Consider the following 17,294-nt stretch of genomic DNA (forward strand, 5'->3'; position numbering starts at 1 on the left):
GTTGATACTACGAGCAAGCCAGTTACAACAGAAAACGTAAAATGATTCCTCGACTGGGTAACTTAATTTTTTTTCTTCATATGCTTGCTGCTTGAAGAGAATTCATATTCCCCCATGCTTACGCAGCCAGGTCACTTGGATATGTAATGAATAACCTATGCAGTCGGGGTGCATTATAGTGAAAGTTTATATTAGTTCTGCATCGAAGGTTAGGTTTTGATAGGTTAGGTTACGTACATAACACTTAGCGCTATGAAAACTCATCCTATATTTTCGATTTAAGTGTTTGTCTTAGTTGTGTCAGACCACTGATATCCATCCTCTTTACCCAGGGTCCCATTTCATTAAGCAGTGATGGCGGGTGCGTCTCATAGAAATTCAAATATATCATAAAATAAAAAATGCCTTCTGTCGAAAACCCATAAATAATTGCCCTAGAATTAGCAATGATGTGGCAATAGGGTTTTTACTTGATTATGTAATTAAGAATGGAATTTAGTTCAATCTGATTTTGGTAAGAATTGGCCGCCTTTAACAGCGATTCTTCTTTAAGGCCATAACCTCCATTTGGTCATATGAGTTATGAACTTCAGTCGTGAGCAAACTGAAGAATATCAGTATTTCTTAAGAGATGGAACACTTTTATAATACATAATTCATTATAATACAAAATTTTAGTGCAGTGCAACAGGAACACCAGCAACCACTTGTATTGCATTGAGGTCATTGGATGGAAGACTGATACGTCTATGTTCCAGAAACAGTTAATTATTATTTACTGTTTTGACTTTTCCAATCACTCTGAAAACTAAGCAACCCATGTAGTGTTTATCACCCTCCTCATTTTCCAAAAACTCTTATTGGGAGATCACCGCATAGGTTGGGAACCACTACGGTAGACATTAAAACTATTGATGGTGATTCAGTTTTCTCTTGGCAGCGATAGCAGCAACAGTAGTCATTGGTATATCTTATCTTATTTCATGTATCCCTCATGGGACATAAAGGATACCAAGTGAGAAAAACCTTTCCTCTTCACACACTAGTTATTTATGAAGTGAAGGAAAATAATTGTATTTTAGTTTAGTTTTAAGCATGATTTTCCTTGTACAAGTTTTTTCATTTAATTCAGCTCTCGACTTTAACACACTGACATCCTGTCTTCCGTCTTTTCTACCCTCGACGAAAATTGATCCAGCGCTCATGATCGTCATTCACCCATATATCTGTTTAGTCGTTCTGAGCATACAGTCCGTCATTATAAAGATATTTTTCATAACCTTAGAAAAGTTCTTCTGTAACAACAATACTTTATGGCTATGAAAGGAGATCAGGTACCATGAATCAATGACGTGTCATTATTCGTAAGGCAAGAAGGCAGTCACTGAAGGATCTTGGTGTGCGAGGTCTCCATATCTCGGAAAGTGTTGTGTTAATGATATCAGGATACATAGATTCAAACTATCACAGAGAATTTTTTCTATCCCTTTATTATTAAACTGTGTGGGAACATCTTGAAAGGCTTCCCTATTATATCAACTTATTGTAGCTTCACGTAACCATGTCAAGCTAACACATACAGAAAGTAGTCTGGTTCATTATTTTTGTAGAGGAATAATACCCATTCACACACACACACAAAAAGACACCTATAAAACAAACTATCTTGGCTGGGTGGTTGCAGGAGAAACTTGAATTAAGATAGGCATATTAGTATGGAGCAGATGGCTGTATAAGTGTTCGCTACGTGTTCACTAGAGATATTGTGCTTTGTAACGTACGCTGGTGACTGGCATTGTGCGCTGCCTCCATAACAGACTGGGTGGCTTTAGACGCGTCCATGAGGAAAGATTACTGCGTGTATTAAACTACCGCTACAGATATCAAGGTATTGAAACACTTCTATCAGAACAAGGAAACGGTAAATACCGGTAAGAACTTCATTTACTGGTAATATCACGTAAGTAATCAAGTTCAGGTCAATTAGTGTAAGCTAGTAAGTGCCGAAGTGCCTCCGGTATGAGGGCAAATGTTTGACCTGTAGGTTTGCAAGGTTACTTAAGCAAACGTAATAGAGTATGAAGTGAGTAATGTTCCAGGCTAAAAACGACACCACAATCACTTTGGAATTTAATTGCTTTCATTTTGAAATGCATAACTCTTCAGTCTAAACGGAACCACAACAATCATTTACGAACCTTAACTTTGGTTTGTGATGATAGTATACTATATTTAGAGTAAATTAAGAGCAAGGAAGCAAGATTTGGAACTGTAGTTTTTATATTATAATGAGTAAGTGATAGTCAGGAAACCTGTGAATATCAAGGAAAAATATGGGACCAATTAACCTAGAAAGTGAAACTTCTACAAATCAATAGAACATGAAAATTTCACCTAACTTCCACTACCAGTAGAGATTTATCGTAGTTTTCATCATATATACTATGATTTGACCATCAGATTGTTAATGGAAAAGAAAAAATGAGCGGCTGGTGGAGCTTCTGTTCATCTATTACACAAGCAACTTTGTTTAATGGTAGTTGCAGTTCAAAGCATCAATGCTGGCCTATTTTTACTGTGAATATCAGTTTCTAGGGAAGGTTGAATGAGCCTTCCATAGGTTCTGTTGATTTCTACAAGTATGTCACCCTTTTCTCTACTAGTTAACCCTATATTATATATTATCTTCATTGTCATCCCTACTCTTAAGTACTTATTACAATAGTTAGAATGTAGTTCTTCAAATCACTCTTACCTGGTCCAATTTTGTTTTAAACCGTAAACTGCAACATACCTCATGTGAGTTCATTCAAGCAACTGTAACATGCTTTGCTTGTGAACAGATTTCTGAACCATTTTTTTTTTATTGCGAGCCAAATTTAGCAATCATCCTCGATGTTCACTTCATCACAACACCACAGATTATACAAATTTGAATAAATGATCAGTACTTAATATTTTTCATTCCTCTGCATGTACATCTTTAACTCTGTAAGAACACATTATTTTCTGGAAACATTGAGGTTCATCAAAGTAAACCTGTAAATAGAGGCATCCCCTATAACAATGGTGTCAAGGAATTTAGATGGTTAAAATTACTTTTCATATGTAAGATAAGTATAATACCCCACAATTAAGTTGATACAAAAGATTAGATAACCTCATATGCTTTGAACTGGATAACAAACATTCCTTTTCTAAGAATGGAGTAAAACATTGCTGTCATGTAGGCTTATTTGGCTTGCTTTTGAGGGCCTTGCTCCAGAGTAAGGAAGCCTTTAGGGGAGCCTAAAGGTAAATTATAAGCATTTTAATGGCTAGGCCATTCATATCTGTGGTGATTTACCCAGACCAGAGTTGATATCTATTTGCATACTTGCAAAAGGAAGGATGAACAGCTGGTTGGGCTGCATGTCGTCTGCCTTTTTTAAGGATCAGGCTGAGCCAGTGGATGAGAAGTCACCAGTACCAATCACTACTCTTTTGAAACATGGATGCAGCTTCCCAACAAAACATCATTCCTTTATTTGTTTACTCTCCTCTCTTACAACCCAGAGACAATTCATACAATTTTAGCTCTTTCAGTATTCCATGTTACTTGAATATTTGTCGATTCCCTATATTACAGGCTGACATATTTTGTTTCTTTTTAACATTAAATTACCAATCAGGAAATGGATGTGGATCTGTATGATGAGTTTGGTAACTACATTGGGCCAGAGCTTGACTCTGATGATGAAGATGATGAGGAAGATGAAGAGGACTATCCTGACCAGGACCAGGAGGCAAATGGTTTTGATGATGATGATGGTGTAGGGGGTGAGGAGGAGGAGGTATCTGCCCAGGCAGTGGTTCTGCATGAAGACAAACAGTATTATCCAAGTGCTGCTGATGTGTATGGACCAGAAGTTGAAACCATTGTGCAGGAGGAGGATGCTCAACCATTGACACAGCCCATTGTTCAGGTAAAAAATTTTCCATAATATTGTAGAGGTACAGATGTAGATGAATTTAGCTTGGATAGATTAGAGCTTGATTTGTTCAGAGTATTAGTCTGTGACTGTAGAATGATCAGAAAATTCCATGCAGTATGGTGTTATTGGAATAGGTATTTGTGAGATTTAGGAAACTACTGGAGGATCTGATGTTATGAAAGGATTGATCATTAAAGTGAAATACAGAGCACTGAAGTGGTATGAATATTTGGAGACAGAATTTGGGAAGAATAACATAAACATGTTTGAGTTGCCGAGTTAAGGTATTCATATAACCTGGAAATACTGTGCGGGGATTAAGTGAGGTAATACGTGAGGGAGAAGGATGTCAGTATGTTGAGGGAGAGGGATATTCGTATGGTGAGGGAAAGGAATGTTAGTATGAATATACATGATGATACACTGAAGGGCTTAATCTTTATGTTCTAGTTATGCCCCTTATAAAAGTATCTTAACTTTGAGCATATACTTTATTATAATGCCAAAAGTATGAATTACACAGGAATGTAACTTTATGCAGGTGTCTCCCTGCAGTAAAGAGCTTAGTAGCTTATACCATGAACTCTAGTTTGGATTTTGTCAGAAGTATGCCATGTATAGAAAGGCTTAACCTGCAGGTTGACCTAGTTCATGACTTGTAGGAAATTTGCACCTCTGACTATAGACCTTAGCACAGATGTTTTTGATGTTTTCCGAACAATATTTCCCCTTTTTCTTACACTATCAATAACTATATTGCAATGCTGGTAGTGTGAGTATTCCATGCGACACTCTTGTTTTTGACAACATGATCCACATGTGCCTTACATATGTTTTTAACATTGAAATATATGTGGATGAATTCATTTGTATGTGAAAAATTGTAATTATATTTATATTATCTGTGTAAGTCTTGCAGACTCTTCATTCCAATTGGTTTGTCTTTTGATATGTTTTGCTGCAGTTATTCAGCATATCTAGAATGGAAGAATAGCAGGTCTAACCAAAGAGATTAGGATCTCCTGCCCTTTGTCAGTCTGCAGGTTTGGGGCCTTAGTATTGCATAACTAATTTCTGTAAAAAAAATTCATGCTTATATGCACATATAGCACCTCATGCAAATGAGAATGGAGTTACTGGTGATAGATAGAGAAAAAGATATCCACCAAACTTTGAGACTTCAAAGTATATGACAGGAATCCTTTGGTCATACTTGAATGGGAATTGGTCTTTTTTTTCAGCCTGTAAAGGTGAAAAAGTTCAGCCATGTAGAGAAAGATTTGCCAGCCACCTGTTACAACCTTGAGTTTTTGGCTGATCTTATGGACAGCCCATCATTAGTTCGTAACATATCCTTGGTTGGTCATCTTCATCATGGCAAGAGCACCTTTGTTGACTGTCTTGTGCACCAGACACACCCAGAATTCAGGTATGGAACTATAGTAAAATGTTTTTCTGTAACACATTCTCTTCTTTATCTTGCAAGATAATCTTTTGTATCAGGCAGAGGATATGGTTGCAACAGAATATCACATAAGTTTTTGTAGAATTTAAAGATAACACTTGTGACAAACCATATGGAGTGCATTGATCTTTGAATTAACATGTGTTTATGACCAGAGAAACACTAGTAGATGCTCATATCATCATAGATGGAGTTTGGCTTGTTTACTGGCACTGGCAGTGTTGTTCATATACAACAGGAAAATGCCTAGAGAAAGAATTTTAGTCAGTCATTTTCTCGTAGGAGAGTGAGTTGAACTTGTTTACTGAAGTTGGCAATGTTAATTTACAGTAAGAAAAGTTGAGAGCATATGATTTGTTTACTGAAGTTGGCAATAGTGTTTAAGTACAATATGAAAAGTTAAGAACGTAGTAAAGACCCTTAAGGTACACCCTCTCCTTAGAAAGACATATCTTTTGGTTGTTGCTATAACTATCAGATCACTATCAGATCCCATAAATGATATGGTTTTCAGATTGAAGGATATTATTGTTAATGATGGATACTTTTGAGAGATCCAGGAATAAAGGAAAAAATCTGTCTCTATTGACTGCCCCCAGAAAATCAGGGAGAGTATTGGTGGATCAGAACACCATTTTACCCTCTAAATAGGGTTGCTTCACTAGGATTTCTTTTCACTCTCCATGATATCAATGCAGGCAGATAATATTTGTTTATTGACACCCAGTAACCTTACAGTTTAAAGGGAAGTCTACGTCCATCAGAATTACTTTTCTTCCCCATAACATTTGTATGTTTGAGTGCCTGATTCTCTTTAATTCAACTCATTTGTTTCTAGATCTTTGTGGCTCACTTAATACTGTTTTAATATGTTGGATAGCTTGATAAGGAGCTGGAGTGTGTGTGTGTGTGTGTGTAAAAAGTGAAGAATCTAATGACTACAATAGTAGCTAATGCTGCCATTTATACAAGTTACAGTTGTACCTGCTTTTTCTTCACATTGTTTTACATAATTGCAAAAGTAAGCATTTCTCATTCAGATTTTTTTTTTGTATTGATTTGGATTTGATATTTGGTATTACAAAAGAAAATTTGAAATTGTAAAAGTAAATACTATATATGATTATTCTACTTCAGTAATTGCATTTTATTTTAGTGCATCTCCATTAATTTGTATGTTTTCTTTTAGGAGTAAAGAGGATGTCCCTGTGCGATACACAGATACACTATTTACTGAGAGTGAACGGGGGCTTAGCATCAAGGCCACTCCCATTACACTTGTAATGCAGGATGTGCGTGATAAGAGCTATCTTATGAACATCTTTGATACGCCTGGTCATGTCAATTTCTCTGATGAGGCAAGTGGTTTTGTGATTTTTCACTGAAAATTGTCACCTGAATGCCATTCCACAATTTTCTTTAGATTTGCATTTTTTATTTTGTGGTTAGGATATTAGAAAAGAAGGAGTTGGACAGGGAAAGTAAATTGGATAAACAGATCACTTTGTATGATCTACTCCAGTAATGTTACACGTGACATATCTTCATGTGTAGTTTCCTGGTTTTTCAGCTTTGTCCGTTGGTAGGCAGCCACCGACCAAGAACTTATATTACCAGTAATACCTGCCTGAGTATTGGGAATAGGAGGGAGTTCCAAGTTGAAACAGGCATCAAAGATATAGGTCCAGATAATTCTACACTCATTACACACTGTGAGGCCAGCTCACTCTTTCAGGTCTCGATGAATGTAGCTTCTTTTGATACCCTTCTCTTTTACAATGCTTCCATGATAGAGTTGTAAACCACAACTTTTGCATCTCCCAATTGATAGTGTTTCCATTGCCTTACCTGTCATAAAAGAACTCAAGGTAGTGGCCTGCTTTTCCATCTTTAAGCCCCGTGTTGTGACACATCTCCTGTCACAAGTAAATATGAACACACATCATCTGACTTCTGAATATAGGTAGATGTGTACTCTCATCTCGTATCTCCCTGCACTGGGCCCCAATGGACCCCTCATTCTTTTAAGTTTTTTGTGTCTGTAATCTTAACTGCAATTTTACTCATTCCAGCTATTTATCTTGCTCATTCCATGCTTTTTCCTGCACAGTTACAATGAACTCCCCAAGGTTCTCACTTTTATAGCCCAAAGATTGTTATAGCTCAAATAAGTTATCACGATTCATGGTCTTCCCAGCTTTCCTGCACATAACAAAGAAAAAAAGGACTGAGCAGAGTAGTCATAGCACTGGCACTTTTATTATAGGAAGTGAACTATTATGCAGATCTGAAACACTTCCACATAACATAAGCAGAACAGTTCTTAAAAGTTTATTGTCTTAGCAAGAATAGTTTAAATCCAGGTGAAATGATTTAAATATTAATGCGAAGTGGTAGTATTATGGTTAAACATTGTAGCTAACAAATCTGAAAACGCTTTCCCTAGGTAGAAAAGTAAATTAAAACACACTAATTAGAAATTAAGCTTCAGGTGTGTTTCAAACGCATTGTAAAAAATTTTTAAAGATATTTTTTGTCCATAAGCCTCCTTGGTGTTACTGTTAGTGTTACCAACTCTGAGTCAGCATGGGCTTGCCCAGGGTCAGGCTTGCATGGGTTCAATTCCTGGGCATGGCAGTCAGCCCACAGTCAATCCCATTGTATTGTTTCTCAAGCTTTGTCATCCATGGTATTGTGCTTGTTTCCCTGTTGACTTGGGTTAGTTAGTAGGTCAAGCAGACAGAGTTTGTACTGAATCACATGTTATTGCATTAATTATCTCAGATGTCTTTGAATGTAGTTTTGTTGTTGAATGTATTGCAAGATTACCATACATTATTTGTATTTTCCAGACATGATTACTCTTATTTTTATTTTCCAAGTCATATATTGAATGCACATAAGTTGACAGAAAGCTTTATTGCAGGTGACTGCAGCAATGCGATTAAGTGATGGTGTGGTGTTGTTTGTAGATGCTGCAGAAGGTGTAATGCTCAATACACAGAGACTCTTGAAGCATGCTGTGCAAGAACGACTTGCTATCACTGTGTGCATCAACAAAGTGGATCGCCTTATACTTGAGCTAAAACTTCCTCCTCAGGATGCTTACTACAAATTAAGACATATAGTGGAAGAGATAAACTCTCTTCTTCAGCAATACACAGACCAGGAGAATCCACAAACTATCTCCCCCCTGCTAGGCAATGTTTGCTTTGCCAGCTCTCAGTATTCTCTTTGTTTTACACTCAAGTCCTTTGCTAAGATCTATTCCCAGCATTATGGCTATGATCTGCCACTGGAGGACTTTGCTAGACGGCTATGGGGTGACATATACTTCAACCCTCGGACCAGAAAATTCACAAAGAAACCCCCAACATCAACAGCACAAAGGAGTTTTGTTGAATTTATCCTCGAACCTTTGTACAAAATTTTTGCTCATATTGTTGGTGATGTAGATACCCATCTTGTGTCATTAATGGATGAGTTGGGTATCCACATGAGTAAAGAGGAACAAAGAATGAACATTAGACCATTGCTGAAACTCTTCATGACTAAATTCACTGGAGACTTTGAAGGATTTGTTGATATGTGTGTTCAACACATTCCATCTCCTCAGTCATATGGGAAACAGAAAGTGGAAACAACATACACTGGGCCACTAGATACAGAGTTGTCAGAGAATATGATGCTTTGTGACCCAGATGGTCCATTAGTTGTTCACACCACCAAACAGTATCCCAATGAAGATGCAACTGCTTTTCATGTATTTGGCCGAGTTCTCTCTGGAACCATTCATGCAAATCAAGATGTTCGTGTTCTGGGTGAGAAATATACACTGATGGATGAAGAGGACTCACGCATACTAACTGTTGGAAGGTTGTGGGTGTCTGAAGGCAGGTACAATATAGAGGTGAATGCTGTACCTGCTGGAAATTGGGTTTTGATTGAGGGTATTGATGAGCCTATAGTAAAGACTGCTACCATCACAGATCTTCCACCCAGTAGTGAACTCCACATATTTCGACCCTTAAAGTTTAATACCCAATCAGTCATAAAAATTGCAGTTGAGCCAGTGAATCCCTCTGAGTTACCCAAGATGTTAGATGGCCTTCGTAAAGTAAATAAATCATATCCATTATTGAGCAATAAAGTAGAAGAGTCTGGAGAACATATTATTCTTGGAACTGGAGAATTGTATTTGGATTGCGTTATGCATGACTTACGGAAGATGTATTCAGAGATTGACATCAAGGTAGCTGACCCTGTGGTCAGTTTCTGTGAGACTGTTGTTGATACATCCTCACTCAAGTGTTTTGCAGAAACTCCCAACAAAAGAAACAAGATCACTATGATTGCTGAACCACTAGAAAGAGGTTTGGCTGAAGATATTGAAGGAGAAGTAGTGCAGATAAATTGGGATAGGAGACGACTTGGTGAGTTCTTCCAGACGCGATATGACTGGGATGTACTAGCTGCTCGATCCATTTGGGCTTTTGGACCTGATCACAGTGGCCCAAACATTTTAGTTGATGACACCTTACCATCAGAAGTAGATAAAAACCTTTTGTCATCTGTAAGAGATTCTGTTGTTCAAGGTTTTCAGTGGGGTACAAGAGAAGGCCCTCTTTGTGAAGAGCCAATAAGAAATTGTAAGTTCAAAATTTTAGATGCAGTCATTGCTGAGGAACCTCTACACCGTGGTGGTGGCCAAGTCATTCCAACTGCAAGGAGAGTAGCATATTCAGCCTTCCTGATGGCAACACCTCGTCTCATGGAGCCTTATTACTTTGTCGAGATACAAGCTCCAGCAGATTGTGTGTCATCAGTGTATACTGTCCTAACAAAACGACGTGGACATGTAACACAGGATGCTCCAGTGGCTGGGTCTCCACTGTATACGATCAAGGCTTTTATACCTGCCATTGATTCCTTTGGATTTGAAACAGACTTGCGTATGCATACCCAGGGTCAGGCCTTTTGTTTAAGTGTTTTTCATCATTGGCAGATTGTGCCAGGTGATCCATTAGATAAGAGCATTGTAATTCGTCCTTTAGAGCCCCAGCCTGCAACTCACTTGGCTCGTGAGTTCATGATCAAAACTCGGAGAAGAAAAGGCTTGTCAGAGGATGTGTCGATTAACAAGTTCTTCGATGATCCTATGTTGTTGGAACTTGCCAGACAAGATGTGACCCTCAACTATGCTTAAGTCTAGCTGTTATTTTTTGTGAATTACATATGTAAATGCAGAATACAATCTATGAATATTTGTTCATAACTTTTTGTATGTGTAGAATGGTAAACTCCATACCTCATTTGTCTTGGAACATTTTATAGTACAATAATCAAAGAATATAAAAATTTTGTAAAGGACCACACACTTAATGCGATGTTACAATATTAACAAGATGTTATTGTTATTAGTAAATTTTTGTAAAGAGAATTACAAAAGAATTTCTTCATTTTTAGAATACTACCACTGTATTAAGATAATGTAAAGTTTGGTATATCTTCATTCTGTAGTGTCTAAAATCATAAAGCAGAATTCAGCTTCAAGATATTGATATACATTTCCTCTCTACTAAAGTTAAATGAACTTTGCTCTATGTATATTTATTTTATGATATCCTAGCAAGAAAAAGGTTAGTGAGTGGTGGAATGACAAAGAAAAGTTGCTGGTGAAAAAGAAAAGAGAGGGGAGAAAGAATACTTCCCATGTATTCCCTGCTTGTCATAGAAGGCGAGTAAAAGGGAAGGGAGCGGGGGGCTGGAAATCCTCCCCTCTCATTTTTTTTTTAGTTTTCCAAAAGCAGGAACAGAGAAGGGGGCCAGGTGAGGATATTCCCTCAAAGGCCCAGTCCTCTGTTCTTAACGCTACCTCGTTAATGCGAGAAATGGCGAATAGTGTGAAAGAAAGAAAGAAAAAGAAAATATACAAAATATATATGTGTATATACTATGCAACACCTCATCAGTGCCCTGCCCAGTTAAAGAGGTCAGGACTCTATGGGCCCAAAACATCTAGAATACTTCAGGAACTTTGCCAGTTCCATGCACAGATGTCTGCAGATGGTAATAAAGGCCTGAAATGACAAAGTACTAAAATGTAAGTGTGACAGCGTCTCTGCAAATGTACTGGGAGGGAGACCAGGTATTTTGCAGACACTGTAGCTCCTCATTTACGGGCCTATCTCAGTGACAGTGTCGCTATAAAGCCACTAACAGAATTTTATATGAACAGAGTGACCCTTTAAACAAAAGTTTTACATAAAATGCTATAAACTACTCAACATTTGATATCGCGGATCTCCCATTTCCCTCGTAAATTCATCGTTGGCTTGAAAATATTATGATTGCAGTTACTTGTTGGTTATGATTACAAAAATTGAACTGATTAAGATTAATTTCTTTGTGTGCTGAAAACGACTTTCACTGGTCACAAACATGAAAACCAGTGCAATGTCCTTTTTTATCAGAAAAACCTAAACATTAACCCCCCCATAATATGTTTCACTTTATTCATCAGTGGGTATACCACTTAGACTTTGTCACTATTAACCAATTTACTATTACATCAGATCATCACAAGTTTTAGGGAGGTATTCTTTAAACATCATTGGTGAAAGACTAAAGATGGGATATTTTTCCGGCAATGGTAGATAAGAGGTTAACAGCTGCTTACATGAACAGGCGAAGTGCACGCCACGCCTGTGACAAGGTCTCACCACTGTGGGCTCTGTAAACCCTAATGGCTCCTGTGTCCTTTCTCCGTCTGCAGGGCTGGGGCCATGCTGCTGTTGCCCCCAGTTACAGTGAAGGAAATTGTGTTTACGTGTTAGATAATAAATCATAACCGAATGAAACCTATTTATAGTGTTGTGGATAGGCAGATGTAAGGAGGTAAAGATTACATCCTTTCGGTATTTGAAAGGTCTTCTACCATCGTTATACTGATGTTCTTGCAGAAAGGAGTCAGCTTTGTAAGGACTGTATGTGTTGAACAGTAACGATTCAACCGGTGTGGCTGCCCAAACTGATTGGTAAGTACTTTTCCATTTCTTACCCGTTGATTAAATTTAATCATCCCATTGAGGCAATGGAAATTAGTTAGTTCACCAAGTATTGTATTTCTGCACTTTTTTACGTCACGTTTCGGCATTTAGAAAATGCCTTTGCTAGTTATTATGCCTGGCTTAATGGACAACCATCACAACCCTGAGGGATTAGTTATTTTTTCTCACCAGATTCCTTGGGAGAGAAGCAACGACTATGTTGTTGTCCTTGAACGTACTGAGTTTTTGGCCTTTATTACCCAACCTAACGGGGAAATAGTGGCAGCTCTTGTGTGCTTTATCGCATATGTGCATAATGGCGTTGTTTGCAGGCTTACTTTGCTATAAGTGAATATATATATATATATATATATATATATATATATATATATATATATATATATCACTGGTGTTGCCAAACTTCACCTGCATGGGGTTACACTACGAGTGAAGTCACCCTTGGCGAAGTTATGTCAAGGGATTCAAGAGTTCCGGCTCGTTATGGAACCTCTCACTTCAGAGGAGTTCATAATTTCACTGCTACTAATTGTAGCGCAGTTTTGAAGCTTCAGAAGCCTTTTAATAGAGCCTATATATATATATATATATATATATATATATATATATATATATATATATATATATATAAACGGTAGTTTATGAAACCTGTAGACTATTAGCTGTGTCTGTTCGTTGCATTTGCGGTGTATATAAACTGGTCTTGACATCTTGGGAAACAGGTAACAACCGTGTGAACCTGATCCATTGTGGTTTAGCACTATTCTCGTAAAGCACACAATCTATACCCTCATGGGAAATCGGTGAAGACCTTGGTAGAAGTAGGTGTTAGTGGACCGTAGCCTGTGTAAGATTTATTGCTAATCTACGATACTTGCTGAAAGCGCTTTTATTTTTTTTTAAATATGGGATATACTCGTAATCAATGTTTCTTATCTATTACCTTTCCAGTAGAATTTTATACAATGGACTTAAGTTGCTCCTAATTGCCAGTAAGATTTTAAAACGAGCATGTAGAAAATAAGTGCAACCACACCAAATCCAGATGATCCCAGTGATGACACGATACCTTATATATATATATATATATATATATATATATATATATATATATATATATATATATATATATGGGCGTCCCACTGGGTTTGTAGATCATCCTGCGCTAAACACGAGAATTCAGCGAACATGTTAGCAAATCTATGCAGACGTTTCTCGTAGGTTATCAGCGCCGCCAAGTGGGAATCAACGGAAATAACAGCTGCTGTTGCATCTGTTGACAATCTCCTCCATTGTGTGTACTACGGGCATTGTGATGTGTATATTTGTTCAAAGAATCAGTGTTCAAGAGGCCAAATTCTTGTTTTGCATCTTACAATGACAACTTTTAAAGGTAGGAATTCGTATGGTGGGGTGTTATGATTTTATGCGGTTTGCTTTGCATTGTTTTTGTTTTTATTGCAGTAAATGATTCAAAAGCTTGATGAGGTATTCAGGGGCTCACATTTACATTTACACAGTTATGTGTAAAGTAAAATATTAATTAGTAAATAGATGAAATGAAACGAGTGTTTTTAAACTTCATTGACGCACACACCATAGGGACAATCCTGTTTGCTTAGTGTAGTAAATACTAGTTTACTGGCAGTTAATCATGTATAGCGACGACACACAGGTTTGATTTGGTAAGTTGTCATCGTGAATGATCATTATGGATTTTCAGTAAGTGGTACAGCGACAGGCTGCATGTAAATTAGAAAATGGGACTTAAGGATTAGCATTTGAGTCAGAATGTACCAGTACAGGTTGTCACAGGCCTTTGGGAATGGTCTTGTATGGTTAGTGCATGAAGCAAAGAGGTGTAGTCTACTGCTTGTATTCTACTTAACCCGTTTAAAACATTCTATGGATATCGTTGTTTAGATATCATACGTTATGCTTTAGAAAGTGATTTGATATAGTTGTGGACTCAGCAGATTTCACCTTATAGCTGGCTTTTAATGAGTAGGAATGCGTTAACTATTTGCTAATGAGTATATATGGGGGAAATGAAATAAGCTGCTTTGTCAGCAAACTTTTACATTATACAGAGGAATGGGATGTTGATTTTGGTGGTCGAGAGCTAGGATAACTGATATGATAAACAATGACCTCATATAATCTGTACTCTTACGTATTTTCACACTGAATTGGTTACGATGTGAGATTCTGATTACCTTTAGATATAATAAATAAAAAACATTTAGCGTGTTATTTTGTCATGTTTACTTGAGCAAAAGCTTGACAGTCTGATGCAGACAGACAGGTTTGCACCGCTAAGGAGGAAATTATAGGAAGTTTAGATTTAATTTAACCAGCACAGTATAGTAACAGGTGCATGTACCTTTTGGTTATTATATGAGGAAGTCTTAGTAACTTACGAGGTTTTGTGAAAAAAGTTTAGCGATATGTTACCATGATTTTGGCTTTTTTCTGATATGAAGTGGATCCAGATGATAAATTGGAATATAGGCACGGTGGAATTATAGAATTAGATTTAATACTTAATTCATGATAATTTTTGGATCTTATGATAATGAAAAAATAATTTTCATGATAATTTTTGGATCTTATGATAATGGAAAAATAATAAGCATTTAACAGTCAGGAAATATTGAAAAATTGAGAGCGAGTTTGGATGATCCGTTTTAAATAATTTGATAGTTTGGAAGCATTTTGAGGAAAGACTTTTGTCCAAATGCCTATGGTCGGTCGTGCAGCATATTTTTCTAGATTATGGGAAAGTAAGGTCATGCGAATGATTTTGTTTGCAGTAGCTTTCGACGCAGTTATCTGCATGGACGTGTAAACGCAGACAAGCGAACGCAGTGAAATTAAGCTGACAGAAAACATCATAATCCCAATTCTGGTGTGCAGGGAAGGCATTATGGGAGTGGTCAGTAAAGCCAACCTGAGCGAGCAAGATGCAGCCAACGATGCGATCGGTGGATTAATTTTATAACACCAAGACCCGCGCCCCAGGGGCATCTGTGGCTGCGCTACAACCAGTAACAGGGAAAGAAGGAACTTCTTTGGAGTGAGTTCGTCGACAAGATATAGCCTTCCCGAATGTGTTTTCACACGCAATATAAGTAAAAGCAGGCAAGTCCGGTAACGCTTGGTAGTTGGAACAGACCAGTATTGAAGGTAGCGCTTATGATAACAATTGAAACTAATTTCAAGCAGTTTATACATAACGGGAAAAAAGCGTACGTTTTTGAAGGCCGCTGTGAAATAGTGTTTTAAGCTGATCATGACTGTTTAACGCAGATAATTTTCGCACGTTCCTTGCTGACGTGTGCCATTTGTGACTTATTGTGGGGAACATTGTACTGACGCTAGGTCTCTGGTCTTGAAAAAAGTCGGGGGTGGAGGAGTTTGGATATACTTTCCTGCCCCCATAGGGATTTGTGCCCATGCCTGTAGTGGCCGGCAGCACTCTTGTGGCAGAAAACACAACGGTGCCTGGCACCATAGCAACGGCAGACAACACAGCAGTGGCTGGCACCACAGTTGCAGCTGACACCACAGCAGTGGCTAGCACTACAGCAGCACCTGACAACACAGCAGTAACTGGCATCACAGTAGCAGCCTCAGCCGCAACATACAACACAGCGGTGGCTAGTGCTACAGCAGCAGCAAACACAGCACTAGCTGGCAGCACATTAGCAGATATAACAGCGGCTAGCACAACAGCAGTACCAGCTTATAACGCAACAGTGAATAAAACCACAGTAGCAGCAGAAACACAATACTGGCTGGCATCGCAGCAGCAGTAAACAACACAACAGTTGTTGGTAGTACAGCAACAACAGAACACAGCCATAGAAGTAACTGCATCGGCAGCAGACAACACAACAGAAGAGGTCACTACATGAGCAGCAAACAACACAGCAGGTCACTACATTAGCAGCATACAACACAGCAGTAAAAGTAACTATATCAACAGCAAACAGCAGACCGGTGATAGATTCACTAACACAGCATCCTGGAGTACAGCAATAACAGACTTTGCATCTACAGTGGTGACTATCAGTTGATCCTCCACCATGAGCAGTTGCATCAGAGTAGCAGTAGCTCCTCCACCAGCAAGAGTACCACAGTAGCAGTTGACCCTCCACCAGCAGGAGCACCACATATGTAGTAGCTCTCCCACCAGCAGGAGCACCACAGTTACAGGCATCATGGCAGTAACAGACGGGTAGAGTAGTGCTCCTGCCAAGGTTGGTGACGGGCAAGAGACAGCAGATGTTGACGGTGGTGGCATGGGGCACATCTCGTGACGTGTCCTATGCAACAAGGAAGGGACAAGTACTGGATTGAAGACGCAGTCCAGGTGCGGACGTGTGAGTCCAGGACGGTTAGCGAGCTACGTTCCAGGAGACCGACGTACGTACGCATGCTGGACCCGACCCAGGCACGCACTGACGCACGCACGGGACCCGTGAGGCGCACCTGTGTGGCGGCGGGAGGCAGGCCAGTGCAGACCTGGCTGTGTGTGAAGGTGGAGGACTCTCGCCCGCTCCTCCCTGACCTCAACTACCACAACACTTGCCGCTGTAGTCAACAGCCGCCCCTCCGCCTGCCATACACCCACACCACGTACTGAGGCACGCCCCCGCCCGCACAGTGGCCAGGCATAAGTGTAACCAGGGTGTGGGGTGCGGCCAGTAGCAGTGTGTACCAGCGGCTGGGTATCAGGTGGTTGGCAGTGGTGGGCGTGAGGCAGTAGTTACCTGCTGGACGGAC

The 17,294-nt window shown here is 38.8% G+C and overlaps 1 protein-coding gene across 3 annotated transcripts; it reads left to right on the forward strand.

Moving 5' to 3' along the window:
- Positions 1-1,779: 1,779 nt before the first annotated feature.
- LOC139756341 (116 kDa U5 small nuclear ribonucleoprotein component) lies at positions 1,780-10,992 on the forward strand. 3 transcript variants are annotated; one of them, XM_071675698.1, is made up of 5 exons: positions 1,780-1,888; positions 3,672-3,965; positions 5,216-5,403; positions 6,629-6,797; positions 8,366-10,992. In XM_071675698.1, the coding sequence occupies exons 2-5, from the start codon at positions 3,675-3,677 to the stop codon at positions 10,643-10,645; spliced, it is 2,928 nt and encodes a 975-aa protein (XP_071531799.1). In that variant the 5' UTR covers positions 1,780-1,888; positions 3,672-3,674; the 3' UTR covers positions 10,646-10,992. The 3 variants fall into 3 exon arrangements, with proteins under 3 accessions (XP_071531799.1, XP_071531798.1, XP_071531800.1); XM_071675697.1 differs by having other exon boundaries at positions 1,795-1,931; XM_071675699.1 differs by having other exon boundaries at positions 1,810-1,921.
- Positions 10,993-17,294: the final 6,302 nt, after the last annotated feature.

The sequence above is a fragment of the Panulirus ornatus genome, chromosome 21 (genome assembly GCF_036320965.1).
Source record: "Panulirus ornatus isolate Po-2019 chromosome 21, ASM3632096v1, whole genome shotgun sequence".
In the NCBI taxonomy this organism is placed as follows: Eukaryota; Metazoa; Arthropoda; class Malacostraca; order Decapoda; family Palinuridae; genus Panulirus; species Panulirus ornatus.